General features: G+C 45.5%; 1 protein-coding gene and 1 long non-coding RNA gene across 4 annotated transcripts in view; one reads left to right on the top strand and one right to left on the bottom strand.

The window, feature by feature from the left end:
- Nucleotides 1-20,619, bottom strand: part of Flnb (filamin B) — a 133,067-nt gene that overhangs the window by 57,944 nt on the left and 54,504 nt on the right. For all 3 annotated transcript variants that reach the window (XM_006251780.5, XM_006251781.5, NM_001107288.1), the window contains exons 5-11: nucleotides 11,022-11,140; nucleotides 10,259-10,336; nucleotides 8,622-8,784; nucleotides 7,793-7,990; nucleotides 4,334-4,471; nucleotides 2,737-2,863; nucleotides 1,193-1,329 (exon numbers count right to left, since the gene is read on the bottom strand). In XM_006251780.5, the coding sequence (XP_006251842.1) occupies nucleotides 1,193-1,329; nucleotides 2,737-2,863; nucleotides 4,334-4,471; nucleotides 7,793-7,990; nucleotides 8,622-8,784; nucleotides 10,259-10,336; nucleotides 11,022-11,140 (960 nt within the window). The remainder of the gene's footprint in view (nucleotides 1-1,192; nucleotides 1,330-2,736; nucleotides 2,864-4,333; nucleotides 4,472-7,792; nucleotides 7,991-8,621; nucleotides 8,785-10,258; nucleotides 10,337-11,021; nucleotides 11,141-20,619) is intronic.
- LOC134482086 (uncharacterized) lies at nucleotides 1,432-19,875 on the top strand. Its single transcript, XR_010058104.1, has 2 exons — nucleotides 1,432-1,627; nucleotides 9,487-19,875. It is a non-coding gene; the product is annotated as an uncharacterized LOC134482086 (long non-coding RNA).

The following is a 20,619-nucleotide window of genomic DNA, read 5'->3' on the forward strand; positions in this document are numbered from 1 at the left end:
ACACATGGTGAGAATTATCTAACCTAGGTTACTACCATCGGTTCTCTGCCTCCTGGAAAGCAAGTAGTGAGTAGAAAACTGAAATCCAGTGTGTCTCTTCCAAAAAACCAAGGTCACTGGTTCTTAACTAGAGGCGGATATTTCTGGTTTTCAGATGACAGAAGAGTCAGAAGGCGGTGCACACGGGGCAGGGGTATACAAGGACCAGAAAAACCCTTCTATTGGATATACAGCAACATATCCAGAAGCCTTAAACAAGTACTCCTTTGTCTAAACCCATTTCTGAGTTTTTATCTGAGTAAATTAAGTGAGGTTATACACTCAGCACTGTTCATATAACAAGATCTTGGATATGACTAGCAAGCCTAAGAATAGACTGAAACATAACAAAATCCCACAGCTACCCCCACTCCTCTGGGGCATAAAGGTATAAAGCTATGAGTGTGTACAGGAAAGGGGCCTAAGAGAAGACTAAAAGGTTAATTACTTCCTTAAACTACAAGCATGCTCCAAAGTGACTAATCTTCCTACTGGTGGAAAGTATATATAATTCCTACTATTTTTCCCTCTTTTGCTTGTTGCTATAACTAAATGGGTGTCATTAAATATAGCTCCCTGGCCAAATTCAGCTCACTGCCTATTCCTCTAGAGAGAGTTTTACAGGAAAGTAGGCATACCCATTTATTTGTGTGTTTAATAACTGCTTCTAAGCCACAATGGCAATCACATAATTGTGACAGAGATCATGTCACAGCCAAGGAAAAGAGACTGGGTATGTGGCCCTTTCTAGAAAAAGCTTGACTTCTAATCTGTAACGATCACACATTTTGTCAGGCAACCACTTAAAATATATTCAGCTTCGTGCCAAATAATATATTTGCTTTTTCAAATTTCAGCTAGCTGTACCGAGGCACCTATTTAATTTAAGTGTAAGTTACCAGTGTTTACCAGTGTGATATTGTATGCGCTGTTTAGCAAACCACTGCCCCATTCCCAGGGAACTGGTGAATAAATAAATAATCAAATGCCACAGGCATTGGACAACTGAAAGCAAGAAGGAAAAAGAAGACCTAGAACGATACAGCATCCAGAGGAGGTCTTGGGTAGCTGGGAGGCCACGTGAAGCTAACACTAGGCCCACCTCATGACTCTTAGCCTTAAAGAAGCTGTGGGGACAGCTGCCTCTACTTACCCAGAGTCCCGACCTCAGAACCAATGGATTCCACCACAAAGTCTGCTGACCGACCAACAATGCCACCGTGGAGTCCAGGGCCCCATGCACGGACTTTCTGCATGCCTGCCTCAGGGCCAACTTGAACTTCAAAGGGGCTAGAAGGAAGGAACAGAAGAGGATCATAGAAGGGGTTCGAGATAACCATGAACTCTTAACATAATTCTTTCCATTTGCCTGCTCTTTTGCAGAGGCTGAAACTCTAGGCAAGTAAGTTTCTTCCCCCACACTGGTCACCCCCACAGCCATTGTTATGTCAACAATATAATGTAATATGGTTGCTTCAGGGGCTGGGGGTAACTGGGCTGTCACTCAAGCAACACACTACTTGCTCTGGTTAGCTCATTAGTGAGTGACCTTTGGTAGGCAGGGCCTTCTAGAGCGGGAGCCTTAAAGGTAAGAATGTCCACGTTTCTCTTTCTCCTACCTATGCTATCACCAGAAAAGTCGTTTGAACAGGCTTCAGTTCATTCGTATGTGATCGAACATGCTTCAACTTTGGCAAGGGACGTTTTTAATAAGAGTGCTCAGACACTGAAAGCCTTATAAGAGGTCCCCCTTATCTTCTGTTTTATTTTCTTAAGTTTCAAATTTGGTCTACAGTGTGTGTATCGTTATGAGATTAATAGCAGACCGGTGCTTGGCCACGGTGCCTACGTTATTCTTTCCCCTTTATCTCATTACGTCATCTAACACCACAAGAAGGGGAAGTCCAGCACAATATGGTGTAGTTCATTAACTATGGTGCATATTCATGTAGCTTTCATTCTGCTGCTTCCTTGCTAGTGCTCCCAGTCTCTTATTGTGTGCATTTTATAAATTAAACTTTTTCATGGGTGTACAAGTCTGGGGGGGGGGGGTAACCCAGCACATGACGTTGTCTGGGGTTGGTTTCAGGCATATATTTATGGTTTTAGAAGGTAACTTTTATGGACAAGGGAGGGCTACTATAATGCTCAATTATTTCTCTAGACAAACAAAATGTATTCAACGTTTAAATTGCCCTCAGGAGAGCGTCAGAGCACAGGGGTCCAAAGAGGAAACTGCTATAGCCCCAGGCAACGCTGTGCCCAGGGATCCCTTGTCCCTGATGGCGATCCTGTGGATGGGTTTTTATGTGAACCATAGCCCGCTGTGCCCCTGTGGCACTCGTGAACAGAGGCATTCATTGAGCAGGAGAGCCTCGGCTTCTGTAAGGCTGTACAGACAGACACACAGCCCACTTGCTCTCCATTACACCTCTTTCTGGTTCCCCTGCCTCCCACAGGCACAAACCACCGGCATTTGATTTAAAGCAGGGCAGCTGAAACCACAGCGACTTTCTGTTGCTTTTGAGAGAAAGCCAAGTGTCTGTGCTGCGATGAAAAGGTGGGGAGGGGAGGGAGGGAGGCTTCAACAAAGCCGATCTCTCTTCCTTCTGGCAGCCTGGGAGGCAGTGGGCTCCTGTGAGCCTGTCACAGGCTGAACATACCTCTAGATGAGGCCCCTCTCCAACCCGGACTCACCTCTTTGGAATGTGGTGTCCCCCCCAAGTAACTGCAATGCTGTATTTCCCTGGTGTGCTGGGGTAGTACTCAAACGAGTAGACCCCATCCAGAAAGCCCTTCTGCTTGACCAGCTCCTCCAGGCCCTCTGTGGAAAGCAAGCAAGCACACAGCCTTTGCAGTATAATCCTTGGCTTACAAGGAGACTCCCCACAAAACACAGGCGACCTACAAAAGTTAAACTCTGAATGTGAGATCCCCCTCTAAAGCTGGGAGAGGTTTTTCCAAAACTCAAACCAGAGCCATTCTCAGCCTCCAAGAGAGAGAAATGGAAGACTTCCCAGCTAACTCCATGCAAAAAGCTCTCGGCTGGTGGAGGCTGAGGTTCCAGGCCAGATGGGTTGTTTACTGGGTCTCAGTATTCCCCCTCCCCCAGTCCCAACTGCCTTCCAGCCCCCACCTCACAGCCCCCTTGCTGCCCCACAAACACTGGAAAGGGAGGTCATCTTTATGATTACTTGTCTTGGACTAAGCACCTATGACTCTTTTCCTGCTAAGGCAGTACAACAAAGGAAGCCCTTATAAGCTACTTATGACAAGGCAGGATTTAGGTTCAATAGGCAATGTGGATCTATCCGGCAGAAACTTGTTTTATGTGGTGAGTCAAGAAAGGTCTCCAAGGTCAGAAGAGAACACCTCTTTGGCTCCTGTTGCCATAAGCTGAGCAGGGGTCGTGGACTGTGGGTGGATGGAGGGACAGCCGCAGAGCTACATGTACTCGGCTTTAGGTCTGGGCAGTCTAGAACCTTGGCTGTCCTAGGGGCAAATCCTTCTCCAAGGCTCTGAGCTCTGAGCTCACACAGGAACGTCCTGGACTGAGGCTAATGCCCATACAGAGGACAAGAGAAACACGGTGTAGGAAGCGCGGACCTCTACAAACTAAAGCCACCAAGTGCTGCTGGCACCAGCAGCTAGGCCTTCAGAGCTACCTCTCCGTTCCCTGGAAGTCCTGAGACAGGAGATGCTGACCTCATGACTGTTGCCTCCGTCCCAAAGGAGGGAGGAGGAACAGCCTACTGCAGAAACAACCCTCTGCCAACTACCTGCCAAGAAAACCATCCTGGGGCATTTTAGTCTCCTATGACCAGCGATCATGCTAATGTAGTGATTGACACAACATCATAGTCTGTAAAATGTATAGGGCACTGGAGAAAGCATTGCCTTTTAACATCGGGCTTGGATTCCAGGTCAGAACATCACCGTCCATGTGAATCTGTAAGAATCATCCACTTTATACACAGGTCTCCGAGAAGGGGGTGGGGGTGTTGTCTTTCTCCAAGTATTTCTCCAATTTCCTTATAGCACTGTTTCCTATCCCAGGGGTCTTAATATGTAAGGCTGTCAAACCACTCACTGGTCTTGCCTACCTATATCCAGGGCGGATGTTACTAAGTGATCATCGTTCCCTTCTCTAAAAGTACAGAGAGGTCTCATATGAGGTTTGCCACAGCTCACTGGGAGACACCAGTCAGGACCGACCATTGGCTGTTTACCAACATATCACGGCTGAAAAACTAGCTAAGGTTTATTTGAGATGAGGAAAAAAACGAGTGCTTACTAGGGCCCTTCACGGTTACAGCAAGCTCTCCGCTTCCAGCCGCCTTGGTGTCCACCTTAAAGTCTGCAGTCTCCCGGATCCGGACGCCTTTGGGCTGCAGGCCTCGGCCACTGGCCCTGCAAGCATTTGGGTTACAGGCTGCAAACAGAGTTTTGACATCAGTTCACCTTTTAATATTTTACAAAAAAAAAAAAAAAAAAAAAAAAAAAAGTTCAGGTAACTTGGGCTCACCCCCGCCAAGAAAATGTTTGCTTTGCACAAAGAGCACCCAGCAGTTGCCCAAGGCCAGGGGTCCTGCTCAGGAAGCACACCAGCTAGCAAAGGAAGACACAGCATGACTTTGTCCCACTCGCTGCACAAGCTCTGTGCAAAAGTTATTTTAGCATCATCAGCGGGAGGGAGAGCAGAGAATCCACACTGTGCTGCTCCTGGTCCTGGGTTTTAGCCTTTTATGAGCAGACGGACATTAAGACTGATTGCTGAACACTATCCCGACCTCCCTGCAACCCTCCAAGGTCCAGGGACTGGGAAGTAGACTTTCTCAAGTCTACTTGAAAATGCAGCACTTGAAATATCCATCTGAGTTCCAAAGCCCGAGCCAGCAACTTTCTGAAGATCTGGACATGGCTGTTGTCGTGCATGTGAACAGCCAGGCAAAATAAAAAAAAGGCCTAAAAACGTGCTCTCAGCCAAAGGTGGCTGTGACCAAGCTCTGGCATCCACAAAGGCAAGCATCAGCAGAAAAGTGCCATGCCTGACAGGATTTGTGCTCTCCTTTGAAAACCACAAGGACGAAAGTTAAGAACTCTGGTGATGGCTGGCATCCTCACTTGACAGAGCCGCTACTCTTCCAAGAGGGCTCGGGGAGGAGGCTCAGAAAGACAGATTCTTCCCAGAAACCCTTTGCCCGGCATAGTCAACTTTCTCCTTAAGTAGAAATGAGAGGTTGATGGGTGTCATGTCCTGTTGTCTATGCATTGGCTTTTCCTCTCCACTATGACATAGGACAGTCCATTATATGTAGGCTCCGAAAGTGGACGGAAGGAGGCTCATTAGGCACAACCTTCCTGTTGGTTATGTGGCAAACCATTAATCCCCAGAGGGGAACACAGACATCCTGGCAGTTAGAGATCATGTTGGATTGTTCGTGGAAGAACACGGTACGTGGTGGCACATAACAGCCGGTGACATTGGCTTTCCACTACACCTAAGTGTGTATGTGTGTGTTGAAGGTCTAAGGATGAAAGCCATGGTCCTGTACATGTCTACCACCCAGCCCTTTTTAAAGTTTGAGACAGGTTCTCACTAAGTTGTCATCATGTGGCCCAGGCAGGCTCTGAACTTGTCGGCCACCCAATAGCTGAGACTAGAGGCCTTTAACAGCAGGCCTGGATAAAGCTCCATCCAGTGTTAAATCACTACAACAGAGGGCGGTAAATAAAAATTAAAAATAAAGAAAAATGCTGACTGTGCCAGAATGAATAAGCCAATCCATGAATGAGATTACGAATCACTAGAATGAAGAAAGCCACCTCGAACCATCTCTTTCCTTATGTCAAAGGAATTTCGATTATGATTATCTAGGAGGAGGGTCATTTTTTCTTTATCAAAGGGAAAACAGTTGGTCACATGTGTAATAAGTCACAACAAAAATGACAAGAATTCCCTGGGGTGGGGGGGTTAAATGTGTCTTAAAATACACACAGACGTCCCCAGCTCCGAAAAAAAGAACCAAAAACACACACAGACACTCATGGAAATACAGAGCATGCTCAACAGGCTTAATGTGGGGAAGGGAAAAAAAAAGGTAACTGCTCAGTTCCTACAAGCCCTCGGCCAACTCAAACACTCGGCCAACTCAGCTGAAGAGTTTGTGGCTTGTGCCAGACCCACCGCCATCCCTCAGCACCTTGCTCAGGCTGGGATCTGGCCATACAAGCTGTGACCACGAATGCCTGCACAGGAACTTCCTGAAGTCACACACAGAAGCAGCACAAAGAACTGGCAAAGATGCCCCACCCAACCAGCCCTTACCAAAGCAAGAGCCTCTGGCCCAGAGCTTGCAAATAGGAAGCCAGCAGCTTCAGAGTCCAGGCTGGCCCAGAGGCAGGATTCGGAAGGAGAAGTCAGGTCTGCAGGTGCAGAGGTGGAGGACAGAACAGGGAGAGGCAAGTACGGTTAGAAAAGGCAGCATAGTTGGAAAACATCAGTAACAACGGAAAAGAGCAGCAAGGTCTGGGGAAAGGGGGAGAGAGACCGAGCTCCTCTAGAGTCAGGGCAAACACATGCTCCTGGTTGCAGAGGGATTCGGCAGAGTAGTTACAGGCGCACTGAGGGAACTGTAGTTCTACTGACAGAGACCTACAATGCCAAAGCCCCTGTGACTGCATCTGCCAAATGGCGGTGGCAATCGTACCCAAAACACACAGACTTGGTTGGGCCAATACAGCTGGGCTGAGGGTCTGACAGGAAAGTGAGTAGACTACGGGACCTGCTGCGGTCAAGCTTCTTCCTGGACACCAAATCCAGCCCACTTGAGTCCCTCTGCATATGGATGCAATATCACTTATCCAAAAGGGCGTGAACAAAAAGATTTTGCTATAATAAGGTTCTTAAAGGTGGTGGTCGTTGTGTGTGTGTGTGTGTGTGTGTGTGTGTGTGTCTGTGTGTGTGTGTTTTAATTAATGTGTGTGTTTACACGTCAGTCATGTGCCCAGGTGCCCACGGAAGCCAGAAGAGGGCATCAGAACCCCTGGAGCTAGGATTATAGGTGGAAGAAAGACACTGGTGTGGCTGCTGGAAACGGAATGTAGACCCTCTGGTCGCTCAGGAGGAGCTCTTCACCACAGAGCCTCCTCTCCAGCCCGTTTCAGATACACATTTAAAATTATTTGCGTGGACTTTATTAACTGACTTCTGTAATCTGAAAACATAAAACCTAAAATTATTTAGAACCATGTTAATGGAAAAAAAAATCTGGACTATGAAGTAATCTAGTTTGCAGATTGGGGATACTCTGTCTGTGGTACAGACTGGACTTAAAATGTTTCCTAAGGGCGCAAGCGTTGAAAATGTGGGACATATTAGGAAGGGAAGTCAGGTCCTTGGAAGTGAGCTCTATAAAGGACTAGTGAGATCCTGGCCCCTCTCCATCTCTCCTTGGCGCCATGGCTTCCTTGCAGTAAGCAGGTCCTCTGTCACAGGTGCTCTTCCTAGATCACCACAGGCCCAAGAGAAACCGGGCCAAGTGATCACGGCTGTCTATGAGTCATGTAATTTCGTCACCTATTAATGTGATCACTTCACATTATGTTTTGACACAGGGAGGGAAGCTGAGAAGCACTACCCGTGTTAGCACTAATATCCTAAAGATGAAGCACCACTTCCTGTTGAAGGGGCCCTGGCAGGAGGAGGACAGAGGTAGCCCAGGCCTGACAGTCACGCCTGGCCAATACTTACCTTCACCAATTTGTACACCAAAGGGGCTCTTGGGAATGGCGTCCCCAGCAAAGGAGACCTTGACCACATGGGGGCCAGGCTGCAGTGGCTTGTAGACACATCTATACACCTGATTGCCTCTGTCTTCTACCAGGAGCTCCACACTGTTCTTGCCCTGGGGATCCTCTACCTCAACGCCAATGTCACCCACACCAGCACCTGTGGAAAGAATGGTCGTTCCATGAGCGCCTCTTCCCCTCCCAAAAGCTTGCTGCCAACCAGTGCAAAGGGCAAACACAGGGGGTCACTTAGGCAAGGCTGTACCAACTGTCACCTATTTTTCTATTTAAAAAAAACAAACAAACAAAAAAACATGAAAATAAAGCTGCCAGGTGGTTACTCATGCTTTTAATCTCAGCATTCAATAGGCAAAGGCAGATGGATCTGAATTTGAGGCCAGCCTGGTCTATAGAGCGAGTTCCAGGGCAGCCAGAGCTACACAGAGAGAAAGCCTGTCTCAAAAACAAAAACAAAAACAAAAACAAAACAAAACAAAAAAAACCACAAAGAAAAGAAAGCTAAGAAATAGATAGGACTCATCTTGTTCATTTGTGCTGCCCACCTCCCCCAGTCTTCCATAAAACATGGTCTAGCATGTGACCGGTAAAATTTAGTGCTGACTGAAATTTGTACAACAACTTATTACTTCTCAATCAGAGACAAAGTGAAGATATGTAAAAATACAACTAACTCATGAGAAAAAGTTGTCCCGTCAATTTAAAACACAGAGCGTTTGGATCAGACCCCGCAAGACCATCAAAGGTCAAAGCCTGGACGAGTGATACATTACCAGCTGTGTAGATGTCAAAGTAGGTGGGCTTATTGGCAATGTTCCCTGTAGTTTCCAACCCTGGGCCTTTAGCAGTGACTTTGCTGGCATCTCCTTGGGCTTTGTCAACGTTCACTTCAAATGGGCTCTTGGAAATGTGCTGTCCTGCAAACAGGACTATGACCTACAAGTGACAAAAGAGAGGTGGCAGCTTCTCCCTGGCTAGCAAGAATCCTATCCAACCTTCTTTCACCTTCCTGAGGACTGGACACCCAAAGGTGGATGGCCAGAACTCAATCCCTACCTGGACCCATTGGGCATATGGCAATACTCATGATATCCTGGTCCGAAAATGCTTCCAGCAGATGCACTTGGTGTGGGCACCCCCTTCCTCCCAGCTATGTTCTAACCCAGGTCTCTGGGTTCCCCAGCCTCCAGTTCCAGGCCATCCAGACAGTGTCAGACATGGGATCCCTCTTGTAGCATAGCCTCAAGTTAGACCAGTCATTGGTTGGGCACTCCCCCAAATCCTGTGCCACTATTATCCCAGCACATCTTATAGGGCGTCTGGCCCTTCTAACAGAAAATAAACAACCATTTATACTTAGATCTCTAGACACGGGGCTCCTTTAGTAATACAGAGAGGGTCACTGCACTCTCAGAATAAAGTGCATTGTCCCAAGATTTCAAAAATAAAGTCAGATTTTTCATGGACTAAGATCATTTCCTAATAAATGTGTCTGAGACAGAATATAATGACTTCTGTCTAAAGTTTTAGGAAAACTTTCTCATTCTGGGATATTTTAAGAGCGGTGGATTGGGTTTCCTATGAATTCATTAATTATTAATGAATTAGTTTTAATTTTTTTTAATTTCATTTTTCTAGATTCATGGAGTTCTAGAGTAAGAAGAATCCTGGTGAATTCACAAAAGCACAGGCAGAAAAGCAGAACCTATCTGAAAGTCATGCCATAGGAGGATTGGTTTTTTTGTTTTTTTGTGGCAAAGACTCGCTTTCAATGGAAGACACATTCCTAGGTTACCCATTTGCTGTAGCCCAGGCTCTTAGCTCTTGTCCTATGCAACCAGGCTGGAATGGTCTCAAATGGGGCTTGATATGATACTGAGATGAAGGGCCCGGAAGCTGGATCCCTGACATTCCCCAGAAGCTGCGTCTATTCCTTGCTGCTGTTAATGGGCTGAACTTGTGTGTCCTCTGGGCTCAAAGACCAGTACACTCTCTAGCCTATCACAAAGCAGAATGAGTAAGAAAGCATTCAGGACAGAGGCCACAGTTTATCCACTATGGTATCCATACAACAGACAGACAGCTTCACTCTTTAGGTACCCATGTGGAACTAGGGAGAGGAAATCAGGACATCACAAATGACTCCCCTGGGGAATATAAACAATGGGGATGTGCTTTCTAATGTCAAGTCTGATTTATAGAGATCCTACCTTTTCCCCCAAATGAGATCGCATAATCTTAACTTTAATCACTTATGGCTTTTGCCAAGGATACTAGGGATCCTGCATTCCACACCCAGCACTGTACAAACTGCCAACAAGACCTTTCCTCTTCCTAAGATTGTTGTTTAACAGGTAACAATACAAGCCCAAGGAGCAGACCATGCCAGGGCCGTGGTGCCTTATCTTACTTTGTGAAGCCCGGTGACTTTGGGCAGATACTCCACAGAGTATGTCTTGTTCTTATCACTGTCTGGGGTCACACGAGCCTAGAAGAGAAGATGATTATCAGTTAGAGAAAGTGAAAGGTGTAAGAATGAAGCAGATTCACTTGAACCTTAATGGTTTGGTGATTGTTACAAGTGTAGAAGATGTCAGACTTGGGGCTGGAGAGATGGCTCAGTGGTTAAGAACACTGACTGCTCTTCCAGAGGTCCTGAGTTCAATTCCCAGCAACCACATGGCGGCTCGCAACCATCTGTAATGAGATCTGATGCCCTCTTCTGGTGTGTCTGTAGACAACTACAGTGTACTAATAAATAATAAATAAATACATCTTAAAAAATGAAAAGAAAAAGCTGCCAGACTTGGTCTTAATGAAGAAAAATAAAACAAGAAGTGGGCAGAGACCCTGCTCCACAGGAAGCTAGACAATATGTTGGTGTATTTAGAAGTTCAGATCATGCCTTGATCAAGATCAAAGACCCAGCGATGGTCAGCAGAGGAAAATCAGGACGCCCCAATTAACAAGTCCTGTGTCTCATGCCAACTCATTTTCTTTATCAAACACTGTGTTTGTGTTAATCACTGACTACTGCGCTCAGGCATAGCTCTGAGGCGAACTGCTTTAGCCACTGCAAGCCTCGAGGTCCTTGGCTGAGTGATGTGAGGGTCTGAAGAAGCGGTGACTGATCGATCCAGTGACTCCAGACGGAGGTGGCATCTCCGGCGTACCTCTTCCTTGTTTCCTTCTGGGTCCTCAACAAACACCATCACATCCCCTTGTCCAGCGCTGATGGTATCTACCGTGAATTTGGCTGGCTGCTTCACCATGTTTCCAGTGGACTCGATTCCTGTCATGAGTTAGCACAGTAAATTTTGAATCGGGCCATGCCTGTCACCTAACAAACTGAAAGATGGGACCCAATCTTATTAATCCCGCGTGGGAGATGAGAACAAACTGTCGCGGTAAGAATAATCAGATCAGTTCAAACTCTTTAATTTTCTTCATGTTATCTATGCAATATCCAAAATGAATTAAAATATTCAAGAGTTTCAGGTAGTGGTCCACGTAACAGCGGAAACACACATTGGTGGTAGCTAGCAGCAGGGTCTGACTTTGCAAGGAAATGTGCAGAAGGAAGTTGCAAATTTCTTTGAACAACACTGCATACACTTTAAAAAAAAGTATTCCCCTATTATTTGCAATTAATTTTTAGTTTTTAAGATGGTTAAACAATAGGGAGACTCAAAGACAAATACCCCATATTCTCATATGTGGAATCTAGACAAATAAATATGAAAAGCAGATATAAGACTGTGGGAAAAGGAGTATTCAGAAAGGGACAAGAGAGTAATGGGGCAGAGCACGTTTCACTGGGTGGTCTCTTTAATATGTAGAACCTAGGTATCATCAAAAAATCAGGTGAGGAGCTGGAGAGACGGCTCAGCTCTTCTGTGTATGTACTACTGTTGCAAAGGACCTGGGTTCTAGTCCCAGCACCTTCATGCTGGTGAACAACCATTTATAACTCCAGTCCCGAAAGATTAGAAGACCACCTCTTCTGACTTCCTCAGGCACCAGGATTTGGGGGAAGACACCAGTGGACACGGGGGAGAAAGGGAAGTACAAATGGGAGAGGGGGTAGTATGAACAAAGAATGATGATTTCCATGTATGAAGACGACACATGAGGGAGGGAGGGAGAAGCATGCTGGGCCAGAAGCTTGACTGGTAGATTGCTTACACAAAGCTACAGGCCAGATCCCCAGTACCACCAGGGTACACAGCAAGTCTGACACCAGGCTACGTGAGACCCTAGAAGAAGAGGGGTAGGGTGGGGTGGTGGTGATAAACCTACTACGCTGTATACTTGCTGAAGAAATTAATTTTTAAAAAGGTAATTGAGCTAATTAGAGAGAGCCTCCCCCCCCGCCCCGTACAGGCAGGTGTTAAGAAATGATATTCTCTCATCAGAATACCTGAAAAAGAGCTGCTCACCCATGTTAATTCTGGCAGCATTCAAAATACCTAAGAAACAGATTCTGCCTAGGAGCCCACTCACAGACAGAAACAAAAACAATGTGGTATATATAGTCATAGTGGAATTATATTCAGTTATAAAGAAAAATAAAATCCAACTATTTGGCGTTAAAAAGAACAGATGAGGAGAACATCACGTAGATCAAAATAAACCAGAAGCAGAAAGGTTAAGTACTGTGTGTTCTTTCTCAGATGTGGGAGTTAGAAAGTCAACCTGAATGTAGAAACTACTTACTTGGGATTAGGAAGGTGGGGCTGGTTGGACAAAAAGAGCTAGGTTGGGTTTGAACGATGTAAAATTCAGACACACAAGTAATCTTACCCTGAACCTACTAAAACACTCAATCACTGTTAAAAATGTAACAATGGACCGGAGAGATGGTTCCATGGTTAAGAGCACTTCCTGTTCTACAGGGCCTGATTTCAGTGCCCCCAGCACCCACATGAGATGGTTCCCAACCTTCTATAGCTCAGGCTCCAAGGGACCCAAAATGTCCTCTTCTGGCCTCTGCAGGCACCAGCACTCATGTGCACACGCCCACAGAAGGACAGGAATAAAAACACAAGAAATCAACTATTACGCTGAGCGTGCAAAGCGCTCACCCAGCTCCCTCCAGGGTAACAATGGTGGCAAAGGGACGATACTTATCATGACCAGAGTTCTAAAAATGATATGGTGAAGACACAGAGCATTTCATAACCACAAGGACCCCTCCTATTGCCCTTTCAGGAGTCCCACCCGCTTCCCTTCTTCCCCACCCTCTTCTTATCCCTGACAACCACTAATCTGTTCTCCGTCTCTGTAATTTTACCATTTCAAGAATGTTTCGTAAGTGGAATCATGTATTATGCAACCTTATGGTACTGGTCCTTCTCACTGAGAATCCCGTCCACTCACTCAGGCTGCTGCTGCTTTTTCGCCGGTGAGAAATGTCCTATGCTATGCGACTGTTTGCCCCCGGCTCTCCAACCGAGGGATGTCTGGGTTATATCTAGCTGTCTTAGCATTTCCAAAGCTGCTACATTCAGATATAGGTTTTGTGAGAATTTATGTCAAGCGTGACGTTTTAATGTCTGTATCTTCCTCCTAACATGATTTCTCACACGGAGTCCCTAAAATGCCCTGTGATGTCCAAGTGGTCCCGATGTGAGAATGACCAGTGCGTGACACATGGTTCCTAAGTTTCCTGGAATTTCCTGGGTTGATAAGCTTTTGGTGGGGAATCTCAGTTAGGACCTGTCACCAGCAGAAAGCCAGGCTGGAGAATCTAGAAGCTTCTGCGTTCTTCCAGGAGTGTGGCCCATCCCAACTCTCAGGACCCTTGAACCTTGGGATATAGAGTACTTTTCGTCCTGGAATAGGACACTTGGTTACTTCCTGAGCTCGAGTTACTAGCTAGCCTAAGCAGGTCATGGCAACCTCTGATTTGGAGCCCGGTAAGATGGAAATTGTAGATAGCCCCAGACCCACTGCTTGAACCAGTGTCTAGTGCGGATTATAGAGACTGAGGCTTTGACCTGCAGATACTCAGCAAGTGCCAGGCAGACAGCTGTGGGATGAACCGATCGAGTGTGAGCCGTTCAGGGGCCATTCACAGAGACCGGGAAAGGCCATCTCAGTGGGAAAACCTTCTGAACTTGGTGGGCAGAAGGGGACCAGCAGCTGTGGCTGAGATAGACCGGTGCCAGCCAATGAGAGCGACTGCTGGTACGCACAAGATTTACACGTTTACTGGTAGGTTTTACCATTGCTGTTGTGTGAAATTGGGAACATGGGTTCTTTAATGTAAATTAGAATGACACAGAACGTCTGGACCACTTTACATCAGCAACGTGGGGGTCCAGGAAAGGTTTCTCCATATACAAATATAGGCACACACAAACAGATATATATCTAAGACTTGAAAGTTTGGGGGTTTTGTTTGTTTGATTTTGTGTTTCCTTTTTAATTTCGATGAAGTTGTGATTTTTTTTTCTTCTTGTGCTTTTGGTGTCAAACCTCAGAATTCTTTCTTTCCCTAAACCCTAGATTTCAAATTCTTATGGTTTTCCCCTTGAAGTGTTTTAGTTGCATGTCGTAAGTGATTCAGCCTGAGCTGATTTGTGTTAGGTATGATTCTATTTTTTTTTTAAAGTTGTTATTTTCTGTGTATGGGTGTTTTTTTCTGGTATTTCTGTGTACCACATGTGTGTCTGGTTACCCATGGAGGCCAGAAGAAAGCACTGGATCCCTTTAGACACTTTAGTCACTGTGTAGGCACTGGGAATTGAACCCCGATCCCCTAGTAGCACAACCGATATTCTTAACCACTAACCATCTCTGGCCTCTTGGGTATAATTTTTTGTTGGTTTTTTTTTACATGTGGCTCTGGCGGTCCTGGAACTCAGGGATCCACCTGTCTCTTGTCCTAGAATCTCCCACCAATGTCAGTATGGATCTGAAGCAGTACTTCAAGTACAGTAGACTGACCCCCTCCATTCTTTCAAAACCCAAGTACTAGAGTTCCTTTGCCTTTCTTCTTTTGATATATTTTGTTGACACCTACAAAAAAAAATTTTGTGCTAGGAATTGACCTCATGTGTGCTAGGGACATAAACTGAGGCTAAGTTCATTGCCAAAACTTCAATTGCAATTACGTCAGTGTGGCAATTCAGGGGGACCAATGCCTTTGTTCCAGTCTCTCTTCTTACTCAGGCCTTTTGTTTAGCCTTTAGATTATAAATCCCGTGTGTGTTTTATTACACCCACACCTACTCCCTTTTCCTTCTGTGTGACAGTAAATGGTGTGCCATTTTAAATTCCAGGATCCACATGTGTATTTTACCATGTAAAGCTAGAATAGATTCTGGCATGCCACTTTTGTGCCTAAGAAAGCTTTATTTGTCTTTGGGACCTTTTTTATTTTATTTTATATTTTCTAGCCTGGCTGGCCCTGAAATCACAGGAACCTGCCTTCCTTTCCTTTCCCCGAGGCATTTCTCACTTTTAATTGTTTGAGAAAGGTCAGTACGAACCAGCACGACGTCCGTACTCGGACAGTTTTCTTCCTGACTTTGCTGCTGTACCCCCACTTCCTAGCAGATATCACCATTCAAGCCTCCCTTAAATATGTTGCAAAGAAATGCAGAGAGCAGGCGCCACCCTGGTCCAGATCTCGGTTATCTGTGAGAGGCTGGGTGTGTTCTAAGATGCTGGGCAGAAATTCTGTGGCAGTTACTCTACACTGACTTGAGGAAGTCTCTCCTTCCCCTTTTTGGAGTTTTATCGTGGATGACAGTTGAATTTTGTCACTTGCTTTTTTTATCGTCAGTATTACCAACCAGGCTTCTTTTTTTGTTTTTGTTTTTTCTTTTTCACTAACCTGTTACTACAATCTGGTTGATTGTATTGACAAGTTTCCTAATAGTGGACCAGCCTTACACTGGTTAAAAGAAACCCCACTTAGTCACAATGCACAATTCATTTTATATTTATATATATGATATATATATATGGTGTATATGTATAGTATATATGAGATATCTAGTACACGTTACTATTTCATGATGTGTTTTTATATCTACAGTCCACTGGTCTCTGTGTTTTGTTTTGCTATTGGCTTTGGTGTTTCATGAAGTGAGGGTGCTACTTCTGTAGGTCAGTTTTGTCAACTTGACACAAGCTGGAGTCACTGGGAAGGGGGAACCTCAATTGAGGAATTGCCTACCTAGACCTGGCCTCCAAGCATGTTTGTGGATTATGTTGGGTAATGACTTAAGTGGGAGGACCGAGCCTGCTGTGAGTGGTGCCAGCCCTGGGCAAGTAATGGTGGGTTGTAGAGGAAAGCAGGCTGGACAAGAGCAAGCCAGTAAGCAGCACGTCGCCCCTCCATGGCCTCTGCTTCAGCTCCTGCTGGGGGTGGTCGTGGGGCACTCTAGCTTGAGGTCCTACTCAGGCTTCCCTCAAAATGGCCTGCAAAGTATTGACTGGAATAAACCCTCCCCCCACCCCCACAACAAGCTGCTTCTGGGTATTTACCACAGCAGCAGGAAACAAAACAGAACAGCAAGGGCTCTCATCCTTCATTTAAGACAATAAAAATCTGTTTCAATTCTTCGCTGAGTGTTTGGGAGAATTCCCTGGTGAAATTACCCATCCCCGGAGGTTTACAGGGGCCCCTTCAATTTTACAAATTAAATGTCCCAAATGTTTATAGGCTCATCCAGGTTAGTCCGCTGTAGTTAACACATCACTCTGCCACACAATTTTCTTCCTGTTATTTCAAGATTTCTTCCTTCCTATGTTTCCTTTAAAAGGCTATCCTTTCAGGATGGGCTTCTAGTGACAAATTCTCTTTCTTTTCCTCTGTCTGAAAGTATAGGGACTTCCCCTGGGTAAAATGATTCTAATTGACAATTTTTTCTTAACCCTCTCGGAATGCAGTGCTCCTTCCTTCTGACTTCCATGGTTTTAATGAGAAAGCCGACATTCTGGTATTTCCTTTGGGCAAGCTTTCAGCTATCTCCCAACATGATGCTTAAATGTCTGCCCATGGTCCTCCTAGTCAGATGCAGAAGCAGATGCCTGCAATCCCAGCATCTGGGGGTGATGGCAAAGGGATCCAGGCTGCTCGAGAGAGACGTAACACAACTTACCTCTCATTGCCTTATATATTCAGATTTACCTTCTCCTCAAAGAGCGCTATTACACACACTCTCTCCTCTCTCAGACGGGGTGCTTTTGCCCTGCTAGCTTACAGTCTCCATGGCAAGACAGTTCTTTCAATAGTTTTAGCCCTGCTGTCTTCTCACCTCCTCCCATGTCTCCTCTAATGTGGTCGTTCCCACTTTTGTTTTAGTTCCCACAGGTCCCGAGGGACTCTGTCCATTTTTCTCTTTTCCTGTCTTTCATTTAGACTCCTAGGTCAGTTCTCCTGTTTCATGTGCTGTGAACTGATTCTTCTGTCTTCCCACTCTGCTACTGAATGCATCGTAGCAGTCATTCCAGGTTTCGTTCCTTTTCCTTTTTCAACTTTCTTTATTTCCCCCAGTTCTAAGATCTTCAACTGGCTCTATATGTCTTGGCTTCTGTCTGGGAATTCTATTTCTCTGCTGTGACTGGTTCTTTGTTTGTTCTCATTTATTTCAAGAGTATCATAATTGTTGTTGAAGCCTTTTTTAGATATGGGCACAGTATTAGTTATTTCTGTCATGGCCGTGACCGAATGCCTGACAAGAAAGCATTTACAGTTCAGGAGTCTGTCGGTGGCAGGAGCTGGCTGGTTATCGGGCCACATTATATCCACAGTTAAGAAACCCAGTGGAAACTGCCACTCAGCCCACTTCCTTTTTATTCTCTCTTTATCTCTTCATCTGAGATCCCAGGCCATGGAATAGATTGGAATAGGTTTTCACACCCCTATTAACCCAATTTAGAAAATCTCACACAGACTGTGTCACAAGGTGGTCTGCTAGGTGATTCCAGACCCTGTCAAATATCAACCATCATAGACACTCTAAAATGGCTGGCAGGTAATCCTTACATCTCTGTCAACCCACTACTGGAACCGACCATCGTTTCCGTTTGGTATGAGATATCGGGTTCACGGTGTGACAGTGACTTTTAAAGTTGGAACTTGGACAGTTTGGGTTTTGTGTTATGGGACTCTGGACCTTAGGTCAACTTCCTGCCAGCGGGGGAGGAAGTCCAGGATTTCCATTCCACTCCCACTAGTACCTGAGGTTTGAATTAGAGGGGCTTCCATTTGTAACAGCTATTGTGGGAGTATCAGCTCTACCTCTAGCAGTCAGAAGAGGAGCACCTCATTACTCCTTACCCAGCCTCTGCTGACATCACCACTACCTTAAAACTAGACTAGACAAAGTCTTGGCCCTGCACTTACTTTTGCTGATTGATATATGAGGAGGGCACAGTTTTTTCCTATGACGTTTGGCTGAACATAGAGCACGTACTGTTCTGCCTCAGGGTGGCAGGGATATGGCTCAACGATAGAACATCTGTCTTAGCTTTCATAAGGATATTTCGGCATGACCCCGCCCCTGCTGCCACACACACACACACACACACACACACACACACACACACACACACACACACAATGTAAAATTAATGTCTCACTCGGACTTGAAGGAAAGAAGGGGGTCTAGCAATTAGAAAATGGACTTCTATATTTTATCTTCTATGCTTTTTATTTTGCTTATATAATGATCGCGTTACTAACAACACTTCAATACACTCGCCTACAACGTTTCTAAGCACCTACTCCATCTGACTCTAGCGATCTGAAAAGAAAAACTCACCTGCACGTTGTCAGTGGCTCAGGTAAGTCAGTGTCAGGCTCTCTAGCTAACCAGGGTTGTTCAGGAAGCTGAGTCGAAGGCCCACAGTCTACAAAACTCCAGTAGAGCCATGCTCACCATGAGGAACTGATTACTGAGACTTAGGGTCCTGTAAGGCTCTGTTAAGTGCTTCATACAGAATAGGGTTTGGAGAAGGGTCTGCTTAGCTAGTGGACAGATGTGTTCAATGATGCTAATCCCACAAGGGAGCCTTGCACAAAGACCCCAAACCTTCTCATCCCACTCACACAGGCAACTTAGAGCTCGATGGATGGATGTGCAAGTGCTGACTGGCCTCAACCGGAATCTACCTACATACAAAGAATAAAACTCCCTTTTAGAAACCATAATTATTATTAATTTTTTCTCTAATCCTAATCTGAGTAGCAGAAACATACCAAAACCGGACTGACTTTATGTGTCTCCCAGCCCCACTTATGTGGCCTTGTATTGTGTGGCCCCATCACCCAAAGGGACTATATTGCCTTCTGTTGTGGTTTGCCCTGAAGTTATCTGTATTTTGATGCTAATTCCACTGCCCGAAGGATAGCTGCCTAGTCACAGTACTCAGGAATCAGGTGACTTCACCAGAACCTTTTCCCCATTGAATTTGTAAAGTACAGGTGAGGGGCAGGTACAGGATAGAAGGAGGCCTTCTCATTGGAGGAGAAGGAAGGATGGGCAGGAGAGAAGTTTGAAGGAAGAGGAGGAGACTAGAGGAGAGAAGGAGAGACAGAGAGAGGGGGGAGAAGCCATGGCAGGTGATGTTAAGATTCTGCTCTGTGTATTTACAGGTTGTTATCAATGTTCTTAAGGGATGGGTGGTACTGGGCTTTGTATGTTTAAGTGGGCAATTATATCTTACCAATTGGGTCAAAGATTATTGTGTTGTGTGGTTTTTTTTTTTTGGTTCTTTTTTTCGGAGCTGGGGACCGAACCCAGGGCCTTGCGCTTCCTAGGTAAGCGCTCTACCACTGAGCTAAATCCCCAGCCCCGTGTTGTGTGTTCTTTTATGCGAGTGTTTGAGTGTAGGAAAGTGTGCGGCTGGGATGTGTTTCCGCCCAGATATCTAGCGGCACCGCGGTGCGGACCCAGTGGGGTAAAAGACCAACTTTACTTTTTATTTTTATGTTTTTACAACAACAGCCTTCCTATTTTGAAAGGAGAGACGTTAAGCATAGAATCGCAGTATGGCCCAGCAATTTCACGTCTAGGTTTATATCCAAAAGATCCCAATACATCCATGTTCTTTCTTGGACAGCATTGTTCATAATGGCTGGAAGGTAGATGACTGCATATACCTGCCTGTAAGAAAACCAATGAGCAAACCAAATACAGCACACACAGTAGAATATCATTCACCTGTGAAAAAGGAAGGAAAACCCAAGCGGTGGTGGCGCAGGCCTTTAATCCCAACACTTCAGAGGCAAAGGCAGGCACATCTCTGAGTTCCAGGACAGCCAGGGCACACAGAGAAGCCCTGTTTCCAAAAGAGGGGGAGGAGGAAGAAGACGATGAAGGGGAGAAAGAGGAGGATATTGTGATAATGTTATAATGTAAAAAATAATAAGATCCCAAAAACATTTGCCAAGCAAGGCAGGCTGCACAGAAAAGGCACATACTACATTGTCCACTTCTGTGAGACACCCACACAGAAACAATGGAGGGTGCCAGGAGAAAGGGGTTGAGAAATGAGAGAACAGAGAGATTGTTTAGTGAGCACCATGTTTTACTGTGGAAAGCTGAAAATGCTCTCAAGACGAATACTGATGGGGACAGTCCTATGACCTGTGAGCGTGCTTAATGCGGAGGACATCAGACCCTGAACGTATATCACGATGAAGAGAAAACGTAAAGACAGAGCCACCCACATGCAAATCAGAGATGAAAACGGCTTTTTTTTTTTTTCCCCCAGCATTCACGACACTTATAAAGAAGGAAACTGGCATAG

The sequence above is a fragment of the Rattus norvegicus genome, chromosome 15 (genome assembly GCF_036323735.1).
Source record: "Rattus norvegicus strain BN/NHsdMcwi chromosome 15, GRCr8, whole genome shotgun sequence".
Taxonomy (NCBI): Eukaryota; Metazoa; Chordata; class Mammalia; order Rodentia; family Muridae; genus Rattus; species Rattus norvegicus.